Genomic DNA, 24,131 nt, shown 5'->3' with positions numbered 1-24,131 from the left:
TGTTAGTTGTGTATGCTTCATTAAAAACAGGTTTCTTTGCTGTGTTTGTTGTGAACTTTCAATAGTCATTTTGTGTAAAATTAATAACTAGAGAATAACTGACTGACTGACCTTCCAATTTTCAGGTTGTGTTGAAGAGGACTCAGAAAACTGGAGAACAGGCATATATATATCTTTCTCAAACCTTTGGAGGCACTTGCTTATATAATTATTTGTAAATGTTTAGTGGAGTGGTAGTTGATTTTTGTTGAGGCATAGCTTTTTAGTTTCTGTATTTCCTCTGTTCAATTACTTTCTGTTTTGAGTGGGAAATTATCTTTCTGATGTCTCCCTGCAGCTGAAATCAGACAGTATGCTGAACCTGTAAGACAAGAAAAATTACTGTTTTGTTAAATCTGTGCTAGTAACACTTCTTACTCACTGAATTTTCCTTCATCATAGGCCCATGTTGAACTTAGCTCTTTGGTTTTGCTTATTCCGTGTTGTGTTTGTGCAACTGACTTTTAAATGTAAATTTTAGTAAAGAGAGTTGACTTCTTATTTCAAAAGAATAGGAGGCATGTTTTCCAGTTACATCTCGGATTTCAATATTAATCTAAATCAGAATTTAATGCTATTGTTTGACTATTTCTTAAATGGGTGTTTAAAACACACTTAACTAGAGTTGGCTTTTGATACTTAATGCTTTCGTCGTGTAAAAACGTTGGCTGAAGAGGCCTTGTACATGTTCATACAAATGATGGCATTATCTAGGAATGGGTTATCTTTTCCTCAGTTGCATCCTCATGCCAGCTCTGTCATTGTATTATAGTGAATACTTATGATTATCTCTAGTGATAAATTTGTAACTTGGTGCCTGATCTAGAGCTGGGAGCTCCATGCCTGTCTCTCTTGGAATGTCAGTTACTGCTTGTCATCCATCTCTATTATGAGCTTTCAAGGATTTGGTATTAATAAAGAGGGTTGTTTTGTTTTTAATATGGAGACAGAGGCTTTGGCTGCAGATCAATGAATAAACAAAGCATTATTGTATTCAGTAGCTCTAGGAGTTTGAGGGCAAGCCTACTTGAGAGTGTTGAGTTCATGTTGTTTTGTTATAGACATAAATGATGTATCATTAGTTGTTGGGATGCTCTGTGGCTTATGGTCCCTTTAAATTTCAGCATTTGCTGTTGTCAGCCAAACCAATGCTGCTTTCAATTTGTTTTTTTTGGTAAACAAAAAAGCACACTTTCACTTGAAGAGTATTTATATCTTATATGAATACTATTGTAGTGAATTGCTTTTTCTGCCTTGTATAAGAGCTCTACTGTCACATCAGAATCCCATTGGGACCTTTGTAAAGTCTCTCCCACTATTCTCTGCCTCAAGACTACAGTGCTGGTGTTCTTTGTGCCATCTTTAAATGGATAAGTCATATTTTGGGACAGTGAGCGGCTCCTCATGTTTGTGAATGTCTTTCAAATAAAGATTTTGGCTTTAGAGGTGAAACATTCATTGATAACTCAATAGCGTATGTGTAATGCATACATCAGTAATGTAGCAAAAGGAAGAGCTGATGCATCTTGATTGGACTGCTGCTTAGGTTACTCTAGTGTGCCTCAGATCTATGTGGAGACCAGATATCTGGGAAAACATGAGTTAAATGATGTGAGAAAATGGTACTGGGGTTTTTCTCACTTTAGAAAAGATGAAATTGACTGTCTAGGTACTTCGGGGAGACGTGATCTACTTGATTCTTTTTGCTAGGAGGAGAGTGGAAGTGGTGCTGATACAGAGTTTTACAAGTGAGTATAGAATAATAATTTATCCACTTCTGCTTATAGCAGGAATGCCGAGTTCATGTATTCTTGTAAACAAAACAGTGGGCTGGGGTTGCAGGGGAAGGCACTTAACAGCCTACAAATAGTGGGTTTTAGGCTTTTCTGTGTTCTACCTTAATTGTTGGAGTGTCAGTCTAAAGACCAGACATGAAACCTTGCCCCTATTGAAATCATTAGCAAACGTTCTGTTGAGTGTTTTAATACAAGGCACATTACAAGGCAAGGACTCTTATGAAATGCTCTGTTCTTACAAAGCCTGATAGTACATGTGTAAATGAATCTGATACTGGCACAAGATAGGCACTATAATAAAGGGGTTATAAATGATAGTATTACCGTGGACTGAAGCAGAGAACAAGACTGAAGTATTTTGAGCATTTGCGGATCTATGCAAAGTTTAAATGAAATGCAGCAAGTTGATGAAGAGGTGCAGAATCAGAAGCAAAAGGCAGAGTCCATTCAGACTTGCCTGGCAGAATATGGCAGTAAAAAATAGCATGAGCAAACCCTAGCTAAGTTAGTAAAAAGGTTGTGTGATATTGGGAGCAAAATAGCACTAGAGGAAAATTGGAGCCTTCCATAAAGGAAGGAGAAGGAAACAAATTAAAGTATTGATGACTGCAATGACACTAAAATGAAATGTAAAATGTAATTAAAATTTTGTGGTGCAGCATGTAATAGAATTAAGAAAAGGCGTGGAAGATGAGAAAATGTACACATCATCCATTCATGGTCATACATGCTTACTGGATTTTAGAAGAATGTCATGCAGTTACAGCGATGCTTTTATTTTTGTTAAATGTTAGAGAGTAGGTTTGGAGGGGTTGGTTGTTTATTGCTACCACACGAAGAGGTTGTTACTTGTCATAATCTTCTCTTTGAAAACTGTTGGAATCGACATTAAAGGAAATACTTAAACTTAATAAGTGTTAAAAGAACTTTCAGGTAGATTAAAATACATATTTATCAACTAATAGCTCCTGCTAAGTGGCTTTCCAGAGTGTCATGGATAGGTAAAATCTTGCTATAAGAAGGAAACTTGGAAGTAGAAAAGAATGCTAAAGCTGAAAACTGTGCATGCACATCTTTCATCAAATTCAGAAGTAGCTGTAGATAATGCAGTGTTTTCTGCAGTTTAAATCCCATGATTTCAAGTCAGAAAGTGGTGGATTCATAGAGATTGGTAAATTTTGAGATTTCTTTTGTTCCAGTGAAAAACTGGCAGCTTGCAGAGGTAGAGTCCAGTTCTGCCTCAGCAGCTTACAGCTGCCTTAATGGTAAGACCATCTTCTGCTTTGTTCACTACCCCTGTGATAAAGGAAGCATTTAGTCCTATAGCACACATCAGCCCCTTCACTGCACTACTTTCAGCTGATCTTGGAGCAGGCACTTCTGCTTCCTGGGAAGACAAAAGCATGACCATATATTGAAAGACTGATAACAGTTATATCTGTGAAGGAGACCCATATAATATTGCAAGGCAAACTTTTTTTTAACTTCTGCAGAGGTATTGTGTCTTAAACCTGGGGAGGAGTGAACTATTTTGTCTTGTTTTGCTTTGCAGAAATAATTGACAGCCACTGGTAGATGTAGCTGCACTGCACAGATAGTTGGGATCTAATGAAAGGAGTCAGGAGTAGTAGTGGCAAGTTGCCGTCCTCTGTAGGGACTGGCCAGTGCATGGGATTAGATGTACTTTGTTAGTGGCTCTGTCTTTTGCAGGCCTAAAGGTGATCAGAGAACTGTACTGTTTATTTTTTCCCAAAGACCTTGGAAGGAGGAGGGAAACAGGCAGCACTGTCATCTAGTGTGGATCTCTCTAGGTTGTTCCTGTAATTTGCCTAGGGATATTTACCACTTTCTTAGTCATATGAATAGGAGCACTTTCATATTAGTTACCTCCACTCCATGATTCCCTGCAGTAAGTTCTGAGTATGCCCAAGACCCTCATTACCCATACCCAAGCCCTAGCAATTTCAGTGCTCTGTGGGTCACTTAGAGCTGCTGTAGACTGTAGTATCTCAGGCTCTTCATCCCTCTGCCTTTCTGAAGTGGAGGGATGTCACCTGGAGAGGACAAGGAGAAGCAGAGAGACAGCAGGTTGGTGAGAAGAGAAGGAAGGAAGGAGGAAGTGGCAGTGAAGCCGGTTAGAGTGCCTGCTCTCCTAACCCAGGCACACAGACACACACACAAACAAAAAGCCTCCACTGCTTGGAGGTCACTAGTGCAGAGGACAGATACTCTTTGGCTTATATCCATGTGACTTTCTGACCTTGTTTCCTTCTTCTCCCTTCAACTCTTCCTGACTCACTTCTGTCTCCACTGCTTTTTTAAAACCCATTGTTCCTCTGACTGTCAAATTTGAGGCTTCCTCCCTACACCTTGTAACATCTCTGAAATTTTGCTGTGCTGCTTGTGCACTCCCGTTTCTTCCTTCTGGTCTGGTGACGTTCAGGTGCTCTCTCTTGAGAGGGCACATGCCTTGCCTTTTCCAAAAGTCCAATGTCACCCTGGCAAATTAAAATTCTCTGCCCCAAAGCATGGTATTCAAGAGGCATTTTCAAGTGTTTTTTGTAAGAACATAAACGATGTATTTTCCTGTGACCTCATTCTAAAACATAGATGAACTATTTCTGGTGAAATTTCCAGAGATTTTCAGCCTCAGGCATAAATATGGCCTGGAAAATTTCAGCCTAAATGCTTGAAGTTTGGCAAAGTTTATATGCACCTGAAAGTAGCCTTAATAATGGAAAGTGTCAAGACTGTTTCAGCTATGTTGCTGCCTGCATTGTTTATATTTTGTTCATATTATTGGGTGCAGAATAGAAGATACTACACTTGAGATTATAAAATGCAGTTTGAATTGAATGTTGTTACTGGAGTTGAGACCTGGAAACAAAAGCCTGAAACAGAATATGGTGGCAATGAACAGTGCTGTTGTGCTTCGTGAGAATCTCATGAATGCTTTGAACAGGGATTTGTATTTGAGAAGATCAATATGACAAGTGGTGCGCAGAATGAACATTAAAAACAGAAATACAGATAAAGTGTCTTGGTCTATAGGAAGAACTTGAAGTTGTCCCCTGGGAGCCCTGTTAGAAGGAATTGCTAGTTCATCTGCTGAACCTTTTTTTTTTCCTTTTTTTTTTTTTTGTCTGCTTTAAAGTGCGATGAGAGTGCTGGACAGCCTAAAAACAAAACAGAGGTGAGAGTGTTGTTATGGGTCAGGTGGCCTGAAGTGTGTAGGGAACCATCGATTTTGAAAAGTATGAAATATAAATAGTAAACTACCCAGGGGCATTCAGTGATGAAAAATAGAAACTTCTGATCTCACCACAAAGAAGCCAAATAATATTGGGAAATTTGCTGAGTAATACTTGTCTAAAATTAGAAGTGAAAGGGCAATCCTCTTCTGAAGTGAATGGAGGTCCTCCTCTGAGGAGGTTACCATTTCTACCTCCTCCAGTGTAGTATGTCGACATTTGGAATGCTTTATAAATATCTATATGTATAGTAGTTTAAGCAGTGGCTGCTTTGGAGAACACATGCTTTGTGTGTATAGGAGAAAGGAAAAAAAAAAAAAAGCTGTAGTATAAAACAACGGTAATGAGAAGGAAAAGGGATGGGAAGGGAGAAGTATAATTTATTGTCGTAATAGCTATTAGATCAGCATAGAATCACAGAATGTTTTGGGTTGGAAGGTATATAACCAAAAGGGACTTGTAGAAGCAGGCTTACACAGGAGGTTGCAAAATGAGACTGATCAGCAGTACACAGTAGGAAAACGCATACAAAATGTACTATGGGAAGGAATCCAGCTTCCTGCCCAGGGGTGGGCTGCCTGGCTGAGTAGGTAGGTCTTTTTCCCTGGGAGAAGGGGTGGGGGATATATGTCTTTTTGATGAAGATGGGATTGTCACAGGCTTTTTGAAAGCTTCCCCCTCTCATCCCCTCCCTTTCTTCCATGAATATAGCCAGCACTCAGGAATTAAAAAAATGGATGTCATCTTAACAATACAGTGCTGCGCTTGACAAAGTATGATATTTTTTCTGGTTCAGTTAGTCCTCAGTAATAAAACATGAGAGTAATACCACACAATGGTTGACACCTGTCCTGAAACTGTTACAGTGCCTGGTAAGTGCTGCCAAAAAATCTAAAAATAAAACTTTCCTCCCTTGCCTACCCTCCCCCTACATCAGTGATTGCAGTTTGGATTTTCTGAGGTCTGTAAAGGAGGCAAATAAAGTTTTATGTAAAATGTGGGTTATGACTTGCCTTTTAACCTGGAAACTTACTAATACACGTGATAGCAATATGAAAACTGTGAAATACAATGTTCTGTATGCATTGCATATTTTGGAAAATTTCTTTCCAATTTCTCTCTTTTTCAAGCTAAGAAAACAGTAATTTTCTCAAGGTTAGATGGCTTGTCCATTACTTCTATCTCTCTGGATAGAAGTTTTATTTGTGTTTAAAGTCAGTGATGCTAATTAGTTTACAGCAGTATAATTAATTTTTTTCTTAAGCTGAAAATTTTGGGCAGTTTTTCTGCTTTTTCTGTAGGTAAGAAGCAACCCTGAGTGCAAAATTAGCTTTTTTTTTTTTTTTTTTTTTTAAGTGCAATGGAAATCCCAAACTTAAAATTCAAAACCTCATCTAATTAATATGAGAATCAGAGTATGGTACTTCGCCTGTTTGTATGTCAAGTCAATATTTGATGTATAAAGCACTGAGAAAACACTTTATAATAAAGTCAGTGGTGTAGGTTGTCTATGGTAAGCATGACTTTTCTCATCTTTTTCTTTCCATATCTTGAAGTATTTCTTTGCTTCTGTTTAACAATAGGGCAACCCAATGGATCCCATGGTCATGAAGAGACCTCAGCTGTACGGCATGGGCAGTAACCCTCATTCTCAGACACAGCAGAGCAGCCCCTACCCCGGGCAGTCCTACGGCCCTCCCGGCCCCCAGCGCTATCCCGTGGGAATGCAGGGCCGAGCCCCAGCAGCCATGGGAGGAATGCAGTATCCACAGCAACAGGTTGGTGGAGGATTTTTTGTGTTGCTTTGGTTTCCCTCCTCTCCCCTTCTGACACTGGTAATGTGGTAAGAAAAAAATAGTTCAGAAATGAGTATTTTTTGTGCAGAAGGAAGGTAAAGGTTTTAAAAGTAAATACGTTGACAGTGTGAATGTTTTCTGAAACCCCATACAGACAGAAAAGAGTTTAGTTTGTTGTTAGTAACTTATTGGAAAGAAAAGCATGTCAAATGCCATCAGTTTTTTTTCCCCCAGCCTTTTTTTTTTCTCTTGTGGGATTATTTGTTTGTGTTTCTAAATTCTCCTGCTCTCTGGCTGAGATATGTTTAAATGCAAGATGAAAACCTAGATCTGACATAAGTACAGTGAGATGAAGCACTGTCCATAATGTTGTTGTTTATATAATGTTTATTGTTGGGTGTTTTTGTTTGTTTTTGTTTTGTTTCTTTGTCCTCCTTTTGGTAGGAGTCTGTAGCTTTTTTTCCTCAGTCCCAACTTTATAAAGTCAGGATATTTTATTTTTTATATCATAGGACACAGAAATCTATTTTTGTCTATTTGGGTTTCACTGTTGATGGTAAACATCTTCTGCCTCCCTTTTTTTTTTTTTTTTTGGGGTATGCTTTTAAAGATTGATTACAACGTTCATACCATATACTAATAGGGAAGGATGAACCAAGATTATCAAGAAGTTGTGTTTTACTAATTTCTTTTAAAATTAGGAATGTGAGTGTAGGCAGTGGGAGCTTATACTTTGTTGTGAGCACAACAGAGTAATAACTTGATTGTTAATGTGAAAGTATATTTGTTTTGTGCAACTGTCTAGTTGCAGATTAGCTTTTTATCTTTTTTTTTTTTTTTTTAAAAAGTAATTTATTGTTAAGTATAGAGAAGAAAAGAAAATTTTAGTCTCCCTGGTAGATTGGTGCTTGGCTAATTCTTGTTATCACCTATCCACCTGGACAGGATGTTAATCAGGCAGTTAATTAAGCAAATATAGCTTCAAAATAGAGTAGTTGGATGGATAGTACCATTATTAAGAGCCTTCATTTTATTCTTTTCTGTTAAATAGATATTTACTTGCTAGGATGAAATTATTTAGTTTAGAGATGTCAAACTATATTTGGTTGCTAGATTCAGACTGCAAAGCATTTTGTCAGTCGTAAAAGGAGGAGAAATTAAAAAAAAAACCAACAAAATAGGCTTTTATTTTTCTCTGGCTGGCTGCAGCCAAAATGATGTTAGTAAAACATATTTTTAATTTTAAAATGAGTTATTCTGTGTTATGTGGAGATGAGTGTTGAATTTTTACTTCATTTGCTAATTGTTTGATAATTGTAAATTACCCATCAGCAGGCAGTGACCTGGCACAGCGATTGGCTGCTGGCCCTATCCATCTCCTCACAGCATTAATGTAATTGGCTGAGCAGCAGCACAGTTCTGAGCTCTAATGCTCTTTGGGGAAAAAGGGAGAAGATAATTATGACATTGAATTTTTATTGAACGGACATCACCACCTAGGCATGATTTTGTTTTGGACAGCCTCCAAAGCTTCATGTGTTTGGTTTGTGAACCTCTAATGATCTGAATCCAGTTCTTTTCATATTGCCCATATATTACCACCTTTCTACAAAGGATTAAAATGCAGGAATGCAGGTTTGTAAATTGAATTGCCAACTTACCAGCTGAGTGGTAAGTTGTCTTTGGCACAGGATGCCACAGTTTGATTCCTGGCTGGATTTTTACTCCTGTGACATGAATATTAAATAAGGAGAGCCTAACTATGCTTGTTAAAAATGGCTGTATAGCATGTACCTATATCCAGATATAATATATATAAAATAAATGATATTGCCAGAAGTTTCAGAAGATGAATCTCAGCACTTTCTGGAAATAGGAGTCCTTTACAGTGCCACATTGAATTTAGCAAAAGTGCTGCAAGGAACTTGATGGGTTAAGAGACACTGCATGGAGTGCTTAAGGTATTGTTCAGAGTATTGGGTAGGTGGATTATGAGAGTGGAAGTGCCTGTAGGAAGGGTGGAAACATCAGTGGGAGAGGTTTTTCTTATTTTAAGTTATAGCCTGCTATTGCCCAAAGATAGCCAAAGGTGTCAGTTCTGTTTCCTTGGATGAAACAAGCAGGCTTTTTGTTATAATACGAAGATTTTTGAATTTTGAAGACCGTGAGATCTTAAATCTGTCTCTTTGTCAGCGAGTGCTGTGGCTTGAGGTTAGAACTATGGGGCTTGACAGATTTCAACTTGCAAGCTCTGCCTTAGAATGTCGCAAATGAAGAAATAAAGATGAAAACACCCTAAAGATCCAGCTAAAATTAATAGAAGTGAAGATAATTGTCTAGATGTGGGTAAGCTGGTATATGTCATACTGCAGCAGAGAGGTAGAATAGCTCACTTGCAGGAAAGGAAGCCTGTGGCATAAGCAGTGAAAGATCAAAGAGGATGAAAAAAGATAAAATGTTATGAAGTGCAGTCATTCTGCATATCTGCAGCATGGGTGTCAAGCATAACCTGCTAACCTAGGTAATGCTGTGTTCTCTTACAGCTGCTGTTTGATCTAGGCATGCTTAATACCAAACAGGAAGGTGCAAATAAACCCCCCAATTTTCTTAACATTCTGTGTGGAAATTGCAGGATGTTGAAGAGAGTATGGAAGGTATGGAATATGTTTTGAGACATGGCTGCAAAGGATGCTGTGAAGAGAGATATCAGATCTCTTAAGCATCTGAGCTTGAAACTCATATCTCATGAGTTACCAAGGATGAACCCCAAACCAAAACACTAAGCCTTATATGAGGGGCTGAATTAGAAATTCAAACAATCTTTTTGCATTACTCACTAAAATAACCAAATATAAAGGGGTTGATATATATATGTAAGCATGTAGGAAAGAGACCTAAATCCATGATGAAGCCCAAGGTTTTCTCTTTCTTCTCCAGCACTTGACAACAGAGATCCAGATTTGTCATGTAAAGATAGGTGATAACTTGTTGTGACAAAATGCTAAGCAATTGGAAGAATGCCACATTTTGTCAAATTCTAAGGGCATCTCCAGTGTGAGCCATATATATATATATGCATGTGTGTGTTTAAACTGATTTGGGTAAAATTGTTTTAATGGGTTGGGAGATTAAAAATCAAATTATTCTGCACCTATATAAAAGGGGAAGTAACAAGAAAGGAAGGCGTTGCTAATAATCTGATACTTAATTTATAGAATTTCAGTTTGTTTTGTTTGGTAAATGAATTTCTTACAAAGAGAAAGGAAAATTTCAGGGTCTCCTTACTGTCTTTTGGTGAGAGAAAGGAGGCAAGGGAAAAGCTGGGAGCAAGTTGACCTCTGCCTATGTTGTCAGTTTTCAACATGGTTGAAACACAACTTTCAACAAGGTCCATGTTTGCATCCCAAGGATTTAAAATGCTGATCTTGTACGTAAATCTTAATACTGCCATCTCATAATCTCTTGTACTCTCTCTCCTGCTTTGCATGAGATGAATGTAATTTTAGGATTATTATTACTCCTTACCCAGGAATGCAGTGTATATATTAAACCAGCTTTCATTTTTCTAATTTCCTAAACGTTTCTTGGAATTACAAAGAAGTGATGTCAAAATGGAAAGTCCTAATACACAGGGTTATTTAACACCTGCAAACTTCAGGGTTCATTTGCAGTACATTTCACTATGATGTGAGCAACAAGATCTGATTATAAAGACAGTAATTGCATTTTCATTTAAATTATTTTTTCTTCCCTGACTGCTTTTGGACCACAGTCCAGCAAGTGATAATGTACCCTCATCAGTTTCTGCCTGGTTTGATGGCACCGTCAAAGTGTTTCTGTGCTTTAGCCTGATGTGCTGTGGGAAAGCTTTATGATACTTTGTAAAAACCTTCTTGCTAAAACTAGACATACTTCTGCGTACCTATTACGTTTTCTCTTCTATTGCCTGAAGTTGCCTTTTCATGTTAGCTGCATGCAATACTTTATTTTTTGCAGAATTTCACTAAGCTTAAAAATTGTCTCCTTGAAAGACCCACGTGTAGGTGTTGGAAGTTTTCAGCAAAGGCTTGGATTTATGTGTACGTTTAAAAAAACTGAATGGTGTGATGTGCCCATTTAATCAGATGATCATTGCCTAATTGATTTTTTTAGGATGCATTAAAATTCCTTGTGTACTTGATGGACTGGAACAACAACTTGTTGTGTAAATAGGGTCATGTTGCTATTATGCACAGTGAACTCTTTATGGAAGATGTTCTGCGGATATGCGCACTGGCCATTCCTAAAAGCTGTTCAAAATGCTGTATTTCATTACGATGGTTGTTCCACTACTGACTGTGCAGGTGTCTTGATCCTGCTTGCAGTATGTCGGTTACAAGGCTTGAGCCTCAGTCTGTTCTTTCTTCTTTTTTTTTTTTTTCTGTACAAATGTAAGATGAAAGGGTACTAATTACTTGTCCTTTCAACATTTTTTTTAATATTCTTGATAAACAGTGTCCTTATAGTTTTAAAAGTGGAACCGTAAATATTCAGGGAAACATTTTTCCTTTTCTTTTTCCCTCTTTTTTTAATGTACAGATTATTTTGATCATTAAGGAAGATATGTTGGGTTGTAGGGTTTTTGTTTTGGTTTTGGTTTGTTGTTTTGTTTGGGGTTTGTTGTTGGGGGTTTTGCTGTTATTGTGGGCATGTAGTTGTGGTTGGTTTTGGTGTTTGTGTTTTTTGTTTGTTTTGTTTTGAGGTCTTACGTGGCAAATTTCAGCTTGGAGTAGTTTGGTGTTTTGGCTGGGTTTTCTTTTTAAGGGGCACAGAAGTTGTAAAACCTCTGAGAATGTGCAGCAAGGATTTATTGTAATGGAAACTGCAAGTCAACCAGAACCATAGCAGCACCAATGCGATTACCTCATTTAGGAGAGGGTTTACAGTGCTCTTGTTGGGTAATGTCCCAGATTGAAAATGTCGAATTTACGCCAAGGAAATCAATTGGCTCTCGGCTTGGCAGGTGGAGTTTTAAAGCTAGCAAACATGAATGTGTTTACTACTGAGAGGCTGGTTGTGTGTGTTACTTACTGAAATAATTTTAATTTCTAGAAGATTGAAGTATACCAAGAATGTGAGACTTGCTGTCATGTTTTGCTCTTGACCATTAACTTAAAATGTGGTGCATGCATACAATGAATACTAGTCAAGTGATATGTTTGTCATCTTCTGTGTGTATAATTGCCCTTACTAGCTAAAGAATATTGAATAGATTGCAATTTTTTGTGCTTCTAAGCAGCTTTTAGCACAGCTAATGTTAGTATTGGATAAGGGAGTAGACACAGAAAATAAGCAGCATTTTAATTTCTTAGCCTATTTATTTTTCAAGAACAGAGAACAAATCAATATGATTGAATCTCAAAAACAGTCATCAGAGGACAAAACATTTGAGACGTATTGCTTTTCTTAAAGATTGATAGATGCATTTCATCCACACACATAAAAAGGGAGTGTGATGCTTTGATCAGCCTGTGCTTTGTGTTTTTGTTTGATTTGCCTTGGTTGTTTTAGGGGATTTGTTTTGGTTTTTTTTTTTAATGTGTGTCTGTATTATTTTGGTGGTTTTTTTTGCTTATTTTGTTTGCTTTGTTTTTCTTTTTCCCCTGGGCATTAATTTGGAGCTCTTGCTAGTAGATTATGGACTTTGTAAGTAATTCCTGGAAAGGAGAAAGGCTTTTCCCAGCTTTCTCTGAATTAAAAATTTCCTCAGTAAAATTTATTTGAATTACATGTCTAGCATCATGTGGAACTGCTATAAACTTCCAGATAGATAAAAAAAAAAAAATTTCAATAAAATAAGTAGGAGGAGTATTTTATGTAGAGTGTAAGGCTTGAATCCCTCCTTTTATGAATCAGAGAAAGGGATGGGATGTCACAGCAATTTGTCTTCTTTGTAAGGTCATCTTCAGAATGGATTATGTGATGATCAGGTGCTGGTAATTGCAAAGAAAAGTTTCTTCTCTTTGTCATGTAAAGAAACAGGATTTTTAAATTTCAGTTTTAGGAAAATGCTAAATACTGTACTTGTGCAAACTGTAGGGAAATGTTTAGCATGGTTATTTTGGGATATTAAGTCTTATTGACTAAACTGAAAAAAAAAGGCTGCTACTTTGGTTCATGGCAGAATAAGGCTTTATGTTGTATTGTCTCCTGTAGAATTATCCCTTCTACTGAGTGTAATTCACTCTATAGAGGGAGGTGTACAAGATTACAGATAATCATGGGATCAAATTTGACATAATTTTGGGGTCTTTATCGTAGCGTAGTTCTTCATCTCAGTGCTGGTCATCTGAGATTGTTTACTGAAGTAAAATCTCTAAAGTAGTGGAATTGCATTATTATGGTAAATAGAAACATTTCAGTAGTTTCTATCATTTCTTTTAAACTGCATGTAGAAAAATGCAGGTTAAAAAGGAAAATGAACTGATCCTTCAGCTGGTAAGTGAAAGCTTCGAAATGAGATGGAGTTGACATTTTTATCTGTTCAATTACTATGTACCGATGTTCAGTAAATGCAAATTTTTATATCCATCCTGGAGTAAATGGCAGTCTGTATTTGTACAGAAAGTGCCTAAGAATCATCAACACACTATGCCAAATAAAATGTGTTTTTGTCACTGCTAAATGATTGTACTTCAGTGGGAATAGTTAATAGCTGTAGTCACATGTGTTATTCTGCTTGGAGGTGGGGTGTGAGAGCACACAACCCTAGGCACTGGTGCTCTGCAAAAGGTTTCTGTTAAGGAAGCAGCAGTTATTTTGTTGTTAAAGAATTTGGGTTGCTGGCAGTATTAGCTGTCAGTCTACAGTGGAGTTAGACAAGAAATATGTATTGGTGATGGGAAAGTGGAGAACTGAGGGCCATTTGCTGCATCACTAGGAAGATACAAAATCATTTACTTATGAACAGCTTATTTTACATGGCAGCAGGAGACGTATGTTTATTTACATTTGAAGTAAAATAAGCATCTTGCTTTAAGAAAAGGCTGCTGCATCACTCTGTGCAACAGCTGCCATATAATGACTGTACCAGGAGGGTTTTAAAGTGTAGGTAAAGAATAATTAACTGTTACCCCTAATATTACAGTCATAGAGGTTTTCTGTTAATAATATTCAGCAAAGAATAAACGACACTCCAAACTACTGAAATGTCATCCAGACTCATCATGAACACGTTAAGTTTTTTTTTTTTTAAACATGCTTTCTATACTGTCCCCGAGGGGGCAACTCTTTTTATTTATTTTTTTTTTTTTTAGGTCTTGGTATAAGTTTCTCAGAAAATACTATCAATTGTCTGTAAATTTGAACTTTCTCAGAGGAAGCAAGAGAGGCAATAGAGTTTGCCTTTTTAGAAATAGGGAGTGCATTTCCCAAGCTGAAAACAGAGCTGGAGATAAGGTGAAACCTGCCTGAAAACAGTGATAAATGTGCTTGCGACTTCAATGGAGCTATGACTTGAGGGCCATGTCGTCGGGGTTGGGTGACTTGTCTCTAGTTGACAGCAGCATAAGCGGAATCAGCTCTCCAAGTTAATTAAAATTCTAGTTAAAATAATTGGAATTTCAGAATGAGACAAGTCAGTACCCTTAACTTTGGTGAACCTGGGATGGAGTTAGGTAGCATTCTTCTTGGAACACCAGACTTTAAAGAAATAGCTGATGTTTCAGTAGCTCAGTATTAGACTCATATTGCTGCCAGCAACTGTTTGTTTTAACTGAGATTTATGTTACACTTAGATTCAGCAAAACTTGAGTAAAAATTACTTTTACAATAGGTTAGTAAGTATTGCAAAAAATCAGAAGCATTTTACACACATTTTTATGTAGTCAGTCTTAAATTATGTGGGTGTCAGTATAATCAAAGCTTGCGCAGCAACCAGCTTCAGTTTTGTGTCTGCTACCACAAAAACATCGAGATTTTTGTGGAGTTAGAAGAGTTATAAAATCTTAAATAAATCTTAAATATGTTTAAGGCCATTAACGCTCTCTGTAGTTAATTTTTTCCAAAACTCACGTGTGCTCATATTGTAGATTCATAGACTTATTTGGGTTGGAAGGGACCTTAAAGGTCATCTAGTTCGAAATTCCCTGCCATGAGCAGCAGTGCATTCTCCTAGGCCGGGTTGCTTAAAGCTCCATTCAGCCTGGTCCTGAACTCTTCCAGGAATGGAGTATCCACAATCTTTCTGGGCAACTTTCTTCCAGTGCCTCATCACCCTTATAGTGAAGAAACATATCACAGTGCTCCTTATACTGACTAGGTGCATGTAAAGATACTAATGTAAATACTTTAAGCTTTTTGTGTTTTGTTGTTTTTCGAGACTGATTAAATAAAGGTTTAAGAACTTAGGGAGTAACTTAAAGCTACATCTAATTTAATTTTTGTAGGCTTTTATTCTTCTACCACCTTGTGTGACCCAATTTTTGGATGCTTGTCTGGTACTTACTTTTCTTATTCATTGCTTTGCCTGAGATAGAACAATCGTGTTAAATGCATTGCATCCTCGCTGATAAGTATTTGATCTCTGAATCTTAAAACTTTTTTGGGGAGTGGGAAAGTGGGAAAGAGGAATGAGGAGAAAATCAGTGACTTTTTTGCTTTGTACACCACCATCCTTTTCCTTTTTTTCTGAACATTGTTTCTCAATAATATTTTTGGCATTTGTGTGTTAAGGACAAGACACATAACAGATAACAATCAGTTCACTGACTGGACATAATAGAAAGCATATTTGAATCTTAAATACACCTTTTGGAGAATGAGTGAATTTAGCTTTGCTATATATGTCAAAGGGACAAATTACGCTTGCTGTTAGTTTATTTCACAGAACAGTGATGAAGCGATTTCTATGTATTTCTTGTCAAACTTTAATAACTTGTCTTTCAGACAAGAGTCCAATCAAAAACAAGGCTAATATTGCCACTTAGGGAAGATGTTTTAGTTACAGAATTAATGTTGCTTACCTTGGGTCTGTGTATGTATGTGTGCTTTACAGGCCATATTGACAAATACGTGTTTTACAGGACAGGTTAGCAAAACTGCCGTGTTCTTTTCACAGGATTGTCTCTCTGAGCTGTTCTGTGCTGTGCAAGTGGTGCACAGATGAGTCTGTGCCAGGAAGAGATTGAGTCTGTGCATGGAGGAAGCAGGCAGGGCAGGGACTTCTGATTTGAGCTCCTCTTGTCCCTTTTGAGCAGCTCTGTGCTGCTCACCTCTGCTGTCCCTCCTAGCTTTCTCAGCTGGCAGCACTGAAAATTAGCATGTGTTTGGACTCTTCCACTGTATTGAAGAGTATTTAAAAGGACAGATGCAGATTAACTGGTTTTTGGTTTTCATTTTATTGCTAGTTGGCAAAACTGAAGAAAACCAGAGGCCAAGATATCCCCCTGCAGATTTGGGAAGTGTGTACTTCATAGATTTATGGTCCTTTTATGTTTGGAAAGTTGTTCTAGGGAGGAAACTACTGTTTCTAAAATGAACCTTAAGTTCTGCAGAAAATACTTTAGACCTTGCAGTCACCAAGGAAAAAATCGTACCTGATGTTGGAGGGTTTTTAGTCCTCTGAGGTGATGCTGTATCTGTCTCATACTGAAGATTGTTTTATGACCTGAGTAAATTTGCAGTCTTGCAGCAAGTGGTGAAGAGTAGATTCAATAAATGCCAAGACTGTATCGGTACTTGGCCTTTCTTTTTTGATTTTATACATTACAAGAAAAATAATGTTTTCTAACACTGCTTCAGGCCTATAAGACAGGGATTATAAGAGGAGCATGACCAAGAAGTGTAATTGAAGAATATCCAGGAAAAGATCAGATGCACTTTGAGTGTATTTGGTGTAGGCTTTTCTTTCTTGTTTTGTGTTCTGCCATCCCATTTTTGTGTTTTACACATAGAACTGACTTAAAATATATTGCTGTTCTTGCTGTGCGTTAAGATCCTGCGTAGCAGAATGAAAACATGACTAAACATCAGAATATTCCACGTGTGTGTGTAAGTTGCTCTGTTTTTACTGGAGTTGCTTTAGATTCTCTTGCAGGAACTCATGAGGCTTTGGCTTTCTATAAAGCTGGGTTTTAAAATGCAAACAAAAAGAAGTTTTTAGCCTAGAGGATAAAATGTGTTAATATTATGAAACTGGTTGTAAGGCTGTTTATGTGGGAAGATGTAAGCTGCCTGTAGTGTTTTGTTCAGGGGAGAAAACATGTTTTAACTTGAAAAGCACTTTTTATATGTGGGCCTGATCTCATGTATTCTGCTTCCAGATATAGGCAGGAAAGACTGTCCCCAAAATACTTTCAAGTAATAAATGCTAGTGTCATCGAAATTTTTATAGATACTTGCTGAAAGAAAGGACCGCACATCTTAGCATGTGTTAATCCTGTAGTAATGAAATGCTGCAAACCATAGGTTTTATTGCATTGTGGGTTTGTTGGGCACTTTTATTTCAGAGATGCAAAAATTTTCAGATTATGTTTTGGCAGTTTCAGTACCATCTCTGAAAAAAAGAAGTGCACTAAGTCTTAAATAATCAGGTTTGGTAAAAGCATGGAAAGACTCTTGGCTGTAGCGAAGGAGCCGTATTGGCAGCAGTGGCACTGATGGTACAAGGATCATCATTCACTTTGTGCACATCAGTAAAAATACAAGAGGGTACCATTCTTGACACAGGGGTTGCTGAAACATCAATGATGTCTTCCTTTTTTAATGCTCCTGTGGATGCTTTTGCACAAAGTGGTATCTGTCAGAGCTTGAAATATTCTTGCACAGTTCTCTTTGAACAGGTAGCACAGGACAAGTTCTAGCACATAGCTGCTTGACATGGAGTGCTTACCACAAGGAAGGAATGCCTTGCTTACATACGCCTGAAATATGTGCTAAGAACTTTGCCAGTCGTTTTGCTGATTACATACTGGGCTGTAAATAATTACTCAACTTCCATTTTGAATCATGGCTTTTTTCTTTTTCTTTTCTTCCCCTATTTAAGGAAGACAATAGCAGTGGGAAGTATTTAGGATTCTATAATAGTTTGTGATTACCCTGGAGATATTTTTACAGAGAATCTTAACATAAATCTGCACATTTTTTTTGCTACACTGTCTTTGTTTTTCTGGAATGAAATATTTGCTCTCTTTGTGTTGCTTTGAGTAGTAGTGTTCATATAGTAATGCACGTGATATAGTGTATATCTAATTACAATTGAAAACAAATAGTGTGAGTGACTCATTTAAAGAGTGCAATAAAAATGTTAAGACTTAATATTTTTGTTAAAGAGATGCCTTTATTATTTTCAGACACTTGGAAAGAGATTGTAGCTGGTATTTAAACAGTGGTTGAAACAGACATAGTTTTGTTTTCACACACTTGCTGGAGTTCTTTATCTGCACTGTTAACATCTTGTTTTGGAAATTGAGATATTCAGACACCAGAATGTGATACACTGTGAAATTCTCAATTGTGCTGAAAAAGGTAGAATGAATTGGGCATTAGGGTCTCTTGAAAGGATGTGAATTCACTCTCGCCCCATAATTTTTGCTGCAGTTGAAGCCAGTGTAAGTGCTTATTGGAGCAAGCAACATACAACGGAATATTTGTGAGTAGTTGCCTTGAGGGATTTTTCTTGTCTTTTTTCCCTTAAGATTCCTTGTCTTGGGGCAACTTCCTCTGTTTAGCTGCAGGTGAAATGAGCCTTGCAAATATACTTGTCAGCTGAGGCGGAGGTGTACATGTTTGCCTTTATTGCTACGCTAATATTGTTAGTTACACTGTATTTGCTCACAGGAAAATAAGTGAGTAGTGGAAGGCCAAAACTGTGTTCTGGATAGAGGTGTTATGGATGCTCTGTCAGTCTTCTGTTTGCTTTCCCTTCTGGATGAGGAAATTGAATTGCTGTGGGGGCCTCCCTTTGAAACCCTGTGTGTGTTCAGGAAGGCTAGCACTATCCATTAGCTCTTCCCTGGTTTGCATGATTTTTAACAAAATTTGCCTAAAGTTGTGCTATTCATGTAGATTTTACGCTTATGGCTGCAGTTTCCAACTGGAGGCACAGGAGCCTTCCCGTCTGTTGGGGAGCACTGCCTTCTCAGGCAGTGGGAGAGGCTACCAGCCTTTTGTGTGGCAACCTGTCCCTTCATGGAGTTATTTAATGGAAAACTGCAGTGGTTGTGAGCAGATATGTCTCAAAAGTCTGCCTTCTGCTTGAGACAGTTGAGGTAAAAATAGTGAGTAGGACAGTGGGATCAACATTATAGAAACTATGTTTTGATGCATCAGCCATTTGGATGTAGGTATATTTTAATAACTATTAAGAGAGGAGTTAAATATGTGAAAATAAGTATGCACATGCAACTCTTAAAATAATATTAATAATCTTTGTCCTGAAAGAGTTTGGTGAGTGTATGTTACTGACCACTTGTCATACTTTTGGACACCCTACCAGTACCACTAATTTGGAATCTCATACTTCCTGAAACCATACTGCATGCTGAAGCAGTGGCTATTTTTTTTCCTGGTGTAGGAAAAAAATAACAGATTCTCTCAGAAACTTAGCAGAAATGGGTGGACTAAAAATGCATGTTGCACTTTGCAGCTGTGATGCTTGAATTGCTCCACTAGTCAGAAAATGCATCTAGACAGACTTTTCCTGACCTAAAGAAGGGAAAGTATGACTCACACTCTTGAGGCTGCTGAGACTCCCAGAAGGTGGTGATCAAGGGACATTCCCAAGCTCAGAAATTCCCGTGAAATAGGAAAAAACCCTGCCTTTTCCATTTATCGCAAGAAACCTTTACCTCTTTCTTCCCCTTCTACAACCCCCAGCCACATTTGGCTGTCCTGTCTGTAAGCTTTGGTGGAAAAAATCATGTTAGTAAAGTAGGGTTTCCGTGCTTGTCACCAGGAGGCAGCAGCTTTTTTTAAAGCCTCTTTCCCTAGTTACCATGCTCAAAAAGCCTACCTTCCCAATAGGATGAAAGCAAAGATCCTGGAAGTGATCCACTGGTGGGGTGAATAATACTGTATAGAAAGCTGTTAGTGGTTTGGAGAAGCTGTTTATCATCTGTGAAGGGAAGAGTGTGTGTTTTAGAGTGGGCTTCATCCAGTATCTGAAGAAGCAATTTTCGTGGACAGGTGGAAGAGCCTGTGAGCTGGGACAGTGGTTGTAGAGGGTGAGATTACAGGAATTTGTAAGCACACATTGAAATCTAAATCATGATTTTGTGAATAAAAGGGATCAAGGTATTCAGACATTACAGGGAGGATGAAAAAAAAAGCCACCGTTTAATTGCCTATTCTCTGATGCTGGCAGCCAGGGTAATAAACAAGAGGAGCTGAAATTTCTCATTTGTGATTATAAATTTCATGTACTTGGTATTACTTGAAATCTAGTGGGAAGGTTCACAGGATTGGAATATGAAAATAAATGGTTATAACCCATTTAGAGAGAATTGAATTGGTAGAAGGGGAAGGAAAGTGGTACTCTATATCAAGAGTGGAGTGGTGTTATGTACTTCTGAATCACTGAGTATGCAAAAGCAAATGATCTTAAATGCTTCCAAGTTATTGTTCTAGCAGAGAAGGCAGGAGATGAGGGTATTGGCTAGTGGATGCTAGATACCACTGAAATAGTAGAACAGGATGACCAGTCCTTGGAGAATGTTACTTTCACTGGGAGGTCAGAGGAGGCATGGACTGAACACCACTTGCTGCCAGAATTGAAACCCTTAAGAACCTCTGTTAAAAACTGAGTGTGTAAATGCAGGTGACAATTTGACTGTAAAAACATCATATCTGACACTGAGGAATTCAAAAGCACATGGAAAAGTACTGGTCATAGAATTAAATTAGTATTTTTTTCCACAGAATCACAGAGTACTAGGGTTTGGAAGAGACCTATGGGGATCATCTTGTACAACCTACCTGGTAAAGCAGGTTTGCCTGGATCAGGTTGCACAGGAACATATCTAGGTGGGTTTTGAAACCTCTATGGGCAGTCAAAAAATTTTTGCTTATTTTTAGGTGGAACTTCCTCTGTTCCAGTTTGTGCCAATTGCCCAGTGTCCTATCACAGGGCACGACTGAAAAAGATTAGGCCCAGGCTGTTAACACCAGCCCTTTAGATATTTATAAGCATTGGTAAGATCCTCTCTCTTCTGTTCTCCAGGCTAAACAGCCAGGTCTCTCCAGGTTTTCCTTCTGAGAGATGCTTGAGTCCCCTAATCATCTTTGTAGCCTTCCATTGGACTCTGTCCAGTAGTTCCCTGTCTCTTGAACTGGGGAGCCCAGAATTGGCCTCAGTACTCCAGATGTGGCCTGAGTAGGGCAGAGTAGAGATGGAGGAGAACCTCCCTTAACCTGCTGGCCACACTCCTCCTTAATGCACCCCAGAATACAATTGGCACACTGCTGGCTCATGGTTAACTTGTCTACCAGGTCCTTCTCTGCAGAGCTCCTTGCCAGCAAGTCAGCTCCTAACATGTACTTGTGCAGTTTTTCAGTTGTAAGGACCACAAATTGATTTAACTATGTTTTAGGCAGAAAAAGTTGAGATTAAATAACTTGAGCAAGAACATAAATTCAATGACCACAGATGCATATGGATTGGTAGATATATAGTGTGCACATACAAACTTGTCTACTACTTTCAGAGGGACAAACAACACAAAGATGGGAATGGTCCTAGGATGAATGGGTTGGGAGGAGTTATTTTTCTATAGAGGATGCTTGGAAATGGCTTAAAGGTTTTTCAGTAAATGAATAACTGAGGAAAAACTTAATTCTCTCCTGCTGTTTCTGTCTTCAGCATCTGTCAGAATTTTAGAATTAAAAGCTTCACTTCCAAAGCTATTTGTTGTGTTGTTTAACAAGAATATTTTGAATATGGATCAAGTTTGTTTTAAAGCGGTTTCTTTAACTAACAAAGACCCATTTAATAAGGAGTCAAATTCCTTCAACTGTAAATGAGCACTAACTGTGAATTAAATTATCTGTGAAGAAAGAAATGTTCTGTTTTAACATTTTTCAAATTTAATAAGCATGTTAAATTTAAGAACTAAATAAATATTTAGTTTAAGTACATAATTGCCTTCAGTAAGTGTGTGTGGACATTTAAATACCTTTTTTTCTGGTTATCAAAAAGGCTTGCCAAATGCAGTGCAAAAGGTAGAGCTAGCAATAAGACAGAACAGTAGTTACCAATCAGTGAGACTAAACTTCTTTAAAATATAACAAAAAAGTAATTAGTGCAGCACAAGATTAGAATGTATTATTCATACCACATTTTCCTGCTTGTTGATTTAAATGAAGATAAGACTAGACTAATATACAATGCTGCGATTTGAATAAAACCACTGTGATACAGGAACTAAAATGCAGGTCTCATTTAGAGCATATTGCTTTCTTCTGGAAAAGTAGTGACAGAGAAAACTTTGAAGGTCATAGTAGATAATCAGTCGAGTGCAAGTTCCTTGTGCAGTCCTACAGTTTAAAAACATTAATATGATTTTTGGCTCAGTAAAAGAAAGTGGTACTGGAAAACTGAATCTGGTTTTGAGTCCCTCAAAAGGGCTAGTGCAAATGGAGCTCAGATAAAGAATTAGGATGGCTGCAATGACCTGGAGAATGAGGTCTATCATAAGAATTCCCAGGAACTGAATAACCTCTTAACCTAAAAGGAAGTGATCCAAGTCTCCTGGCCTGAATCTGTGTGTAATTGAATATGTGGAACAGAAATTTTAAAGTTTTTTTTTTTTTTTTTTTTAGTCCAGTGTACAGGCCTATAGCATGGATTATGCGTTCACAGACAAGGAAGGCATGTTGACTGGAGAACTGTGGCTGTGGGCAGATGGCATGTAATATGCTTGCTCTCTTCTCAAGTGTTAGAGAATATCTTCAGATGATCAAAATAACCCCTAAAGATCTGGAAATTAACTTGGTCTTTAAAGTATTGAGTGACATGAATGTGAAATCACTTTCTTTCTACATTATTGCAATCAGAGTATTTGTTTTTCTTTCTCTAGTGAATCTCATGTTTCAGCAATGTGGCCAATGTATTAAACCTGGAGCTCATTGTTACGAGGAACACCATTTACTAAAAATAATGTAATGTGGTTCTTAATTTTGCAAAAGTGAGTGGTTCCTGTGGAGACAGGTTCTCTATGCCTGAGATGTGTTCCATCAGGCAAGTAATTTAAAATGCGTATAGAAGGTATAAAAATGCCTTGGGGTGGGGAGGGGGGATTCTTATTTCTTCTAAAACACCTCAGGTAAACCGTAAGATGCAGAAGACAAGAGAGATGCTGTTTTGCATCTTGAGTGGAATCACAAGCAGGATAATACCTGCATTGTCCAGAAAAGAAAAACGGGTTTGTGAGGTGACAGGCAAGTCTGTGGGGCACTGTGGTCTCCACAGCATGGGCAAGAGTGTCACTAATGACAGCCACAGCTCTTGGCAAGGACTTCTGACCAGGAGACTCAACAAAGGGGAAACACAGAGGTTTTTCTCCTGAATTTGACTGGGTCCAGTTCCATAAAGCCTATTTAAACTGTGAAGCTCTTCTGTTTTAAAGTGACTCTGTTTTTCTTTGCCAGATGAACATGATTACAGAGTTTCTCCGAGGAAGGAGGTCAGGTGTGGACTTGAAGGTTCTATTGCATTTGTGGGAGGCACTTCTGGAGAATGATTTTTTGCATTTTCGATTATTTTGATTCTCACTGCTTGTTGTGTAATCAAAACCAAGAAACAATACAAAAAACAAGCTTAGCGTACAATTTCCATGTGAGAATGTGTGCACGTGCACACATACTGAGCACTTGTCTGTATCTGTTCTTCCCTGTCTCGGTGTACTTTAGGAGTAAGGGTTTTAATGCTGTTTGACGAACAGTTTACTTTACAAAATTGACCACAAGGAAGTAAGTGAAGCAAATTCATAAAACTATACAGTAGATTAATCTGTGACTTAATCACATCAATTTAACCTGACTATATTAATAGCTCATAAATGACTATGTTTTTTTTATGCCTGAGAACCGTGCTACAATATGCTCAAGTTATTTCAGATTATAACCTCTGTTTCTTTTAGACAATGAATAGACAGTTATTACTACTTTTTATATGAAATATAATTCTTCACTTTAGAACTTTCTGGAGTATTTTGGAGAGTAAATTAAACTTAATACACAATTATTACAATTTTCTATGTAAGTTTCTTTTATTA

The 24,131-nt window shown here is 37.7% G+C and overlaps 1 protein-coding gene across 1 annotated transcript in view; it reads left to right on the top strand.

Moving 5' to 3' along the window:
* The window catches only part of ARID1B (AT-rich interaction domain 1B), a 335,100-nt gene that overhangs the window by 26,359 nt on the left and 284,610 nt on the right, over positions 1-24,131 (top strand). Inside the window, 1 exon segment of the mRNA XM_054394179.1 lies at positions 6,670-6,864. Within this exon segment, the coding sequence (XP_054250154.1) occupies positions 6,670-6,864 (195 nt within the window).

The sequence above is a fragment of the Indicator indicator genome, chromosome 2, assembly GCF_027791375.1.
Source record: "Indicator indicator isolate 239-I01 chromosome 2, UM_Iind_1.1, whole genome shotgun sequence".
NCBI lineage: Eukaryota > Metazoa > Chordata > Aves > Piciformes > Indicatoridae > Indicator > Indicator indicator.
This window is presented reverse-complemented; position numbering and strand designations above follow the sequence as displayed.